General features: G+C 52.7%; 2 protein-coding genes across 2 annotated transcripts; both read right to left on the reverse strand.

Annotated features, from left to right (window-relative positions):
• Positions 1 to 754: 754 nt before the first annotated feature.
• LOC144609451 (histone H4) lies at positions 755 to 1,078 on the reverse strand. Its single transcript, XM_078427930.1, has one exon. The coding sequence runs from the start codon at positions 1,064 to 1,066 to the stop codon at positions 755 to 757; it is 312 nt and encodes a 103-aa protein (XP_078284056.1). The 5' UTR covers positions 1,067 to 1,078.
• A 738-nt stretch (positions 1,079 to 1,816) lies between these two features.
• LOC144609493 (uncharacterized) lies at positions 1,817 to 2,563 on the reverse strand. Its single transcript, XM_078427976.1, has one exon. It carries the CDS (start codon positions 2,561 to 2,563, stop codon positions 1,817 to 1,819), a length of 747 nt encoding a protein of 248 aa, XP_078284102.1.
• Positions 2,564 to 3,224: the final 661 nt, after the last annotated feature.

The following is a 3,224-nucleotide window of genomic DNA, read 5'->3' on the forward strand; positions in this document are numbered from 1 at the left end:
TCGGCTCTGGGACCGGCTTTTAAAGCATTGGTGAAGCGCCGGCCCACAGCCTCTGAATGGCTGGAGCAGAGATGTCACTCACGGTGTCCCATGCCTGCGAGTGGCTGCAGGTCTGTCAGTATCAGGCGTCGGTTTCAGACGGTCTGAGGTCGGGGGGGGGATACAGAGATTTGTGACCGGCGGGTGGGGTGGGGGAAGCTCAGCCAACCAGAGAGCACGGACTGCAGAATCATTGGTTGCGGGTTAAATTTCATATTGCCGCCAATTTCACAGCAGTCGGGAACCGAGGGCAGTATTTTATTGACATTTCTGAATGAATCCAGTTTTTGTCAACTTATCACCAAATCCACTGTTAAATCCACTTTAACTTCTCGCTTAAATCATGGACTGAATACGCGGCGCGGATTTACAGACCGGATCCCGGTGCAGACGGAATTCAGCTCTGTTCGTGACTGGAAATAAGCGACGGTTACCCAGAGAACGGTTTCTAATCGACCCTCCTGTTGCTGCAGTAATCATGAGGTATAAAGGTAAAAGGGAAACTGACATCGCCTTGTGTGTGGTCTTTTACTGTGGGCTGCCGATGTTCTTTGCATTTCTAATGACCGCGGTGATCAAGCCAAAAACTCTTGTGTTCAGTGGTCGAATAACTCGTTTCATAAAGCACATTACAATCTGCATCTACTCTCTCTGTGAGGCTGTGGGCGGCTCTTAGAAGAGCCTTTGTTTTGTGTTCGAATAAAGGGGTAGTTGTTTAGCCGCCGAACCCGTAGAGAGTGCGGCCCTGGCGTTTCAGAGCGTACACCACATCCATGGCAGTGACTGTCTTGCGCTTGGCGTGCTCGGTGTAGGTGACCGCGTCCCTGATCACATTCTCCAGGAAAACCTTCAGCACCCCGCGGGTCTCCTCGTAGATCAGACCCGAGATCCGCTTGACCCCGCCACGCCGAGCCAGGCGGCGGATGGCTGGCTTGGTGATGCCCTGGATGTTATCGCGAAGCACTTTTCGGTGCCGCTTTGCTCCGCCTTTGCCCAGACCTTTGCCTCCTTTCCCTCGGCCAGACATGATGCTGCTTCACTCGAGTCGCTGCTCAATGATAAACTGACTGCTGTTGTCTCCTTTTATACACAGCGCCCCGACCTGCCCGAGATATGCAGAGAGAGAGAGGCGGAGAGAGGAGGAGACAACGTGACAGACAGCACCCTCTCATATTCCAGCTCCACGCCCCAGATTCCTGAAACCAATTTCCAACGGTTAGTCGCCAATCGATCCGAAAATTAGCGCTCCGGACAAACTTTCAGAGACAGGCATTCCGCGGGAAGTCACTCAGTGGTATTATCGCTGTGTCAAATTAATTTGTCTCCTTCCAGTTCATTCTCGGAGTCCGTTCCCTCTGCCCATATCGCCCACCCCACGCGGTTCAGCAGTTTACAGTCGCTTTAAAGGATGATTTGGGAAACATACCGAGTTGGTGCTTGGGCTGAGACGGGGATTCTGTCAGTGTTACTGTCTCACTGACAATGAAAGGCTTTAAATTCAGCTTGAAGCCAAACGTATGCCCAGTCCGAGTGATGCTGAGCCCGGTCACACCATTTAGTTGTATTCCAGACACGATACCGGGGGGAGGGATGGGGGATGCAGCGAATGTCAGCGAGTTACGAGGGACCCCAGGTAATTTAAATGATTTCCCCCGCTGGCACTGAGCTTGTCCCGGGACAGGGATCGCTTGGGTCTGGATCAGCTCTTTCCTGAGAAATGTGAGTGGCTCTGAGAAGAGCCGTTGGGTTCAGGTCTTTACAATGTGCGCTTTTTAATTCACTTTTTGGTCACTGCCCTCTTGGGTTTAGCCGATTTCGGCTTCACCGGGCGTTTTATCGGCTTCTTTGCTGCCTTTTTCACTGCGACCTTTTTGGGTGTTATCGGCGATGCCTTCTTGGGCGATACTTTCTTCGCCGCCGTTTTTTTAGCCGCTGGTTTCTTGGCCCCAACTTTCTTGGCGGGAGATTTCTTCACCGTTGGTTTCTTGGTGGTAGTTTTTGCCAATGATTTCTTGATCGGGGTTTTCTTGGCCGTCGGTTTCTTGCTCTTGGATGTCTTGGCTGCAGGAACCTTCGCTTTCTTTATCGGTTTCACGACGGCTTCTCCTTTACCGGTCTTGAAGGAGCCCTTGTTCTGAACCAGGACACCGTTTGCTACTCTCTTCCTGATGCACAACAGGATCAGGCGGCGGGACTTCATCAGATCGACGCCTTCGGCCCCCAGACCCTTCTTTATCGCAACTAAAGACAGCCCATGGCGATCGTTGCAATCCGCAACAAGCTTGTCGATCCGGCCGCCCAGATTGGGACCGGCTGCTTTGCTCCGGGCGGCCGCCTTCTTCTTCTTGGGGGCCTTGGTTTTAGCGGCGGGGACGGCTTGAGGAGCCGCTTCGGCGGCTGCGGTCTCGGTCATGTCGGCGACTCTGCACAAGCTCTCTCTGACACTCAGGACTGAGTGAGAAATTAATCGAGTGGCGGCGACAGAGAGCAATTTAAAGGCAGCGAGCGGACGGGGCGGAGACATCCTGCTGTCAGCTCCCGGCCCCTCCGCCTCGTTGTGTTTCTCTGTCTTCAAAAACCCTCCAATTCCAATAAAAATCGGACACCTCGGAGACACAGACTGACCTCGGTACATCTCTGAGACTGGAATGTTTATTGTAGAGTAAGTCCGATACGAATTAAAGGCAGCGCTTTCCATTTAAACCCGTTTCACTAATGCACTGAGCGCGTTCTCTGTCCCGATCGCTGACATGTTCGCTGCTTTTCGGCAGAAATATCGAAACTAACGTAAAATTTGCGGTTAATTCCCACTTCAGGACTGAGCTGGGAAGTGGGGCGATCCCGTGCCACTGATATCTTTACATTTTTCACCAGAGGGACTGGGAAATCCGGCGAAATGTTCGGACACACAAACACAGTGGCATCAATCTGAGTCGCCCGCCCCTTTAACACAGTCTCTGACACAATGTTCACATCTACACATTCACAGCTCGGACAGTTGGCCCGTTGCACAGTTCCCAGGGTGGGATTACCTCTCCGCTCCACCCGTGCTGTGGATTCTCGGGGGTTGCGTGTAGTTTCCCAGCTCAGTAACTGTTAAACTCGCTGACGCCGCCGCTCATCAGAGTCTCTGATCCCTGGATTCGGATTCGTCTCGTCTCTTTCTTGCATGAGCGGCCCTGTAT

Source organism: Rhinoraja longicauda, chromosome 34 (assembly GCF_053455715.1).
Source record: "Rhinoraja longicauda isolate Sanriku21f chromosome 34, sRhiLon1.1, whole genome shotgun sequence".
NCBI lineage: Eukaryota > Metazoa > Chordata > Chondrichthyes > Rajiformes > Arhynchobatidae > Rhinoraja > Rhinoraja longicauda.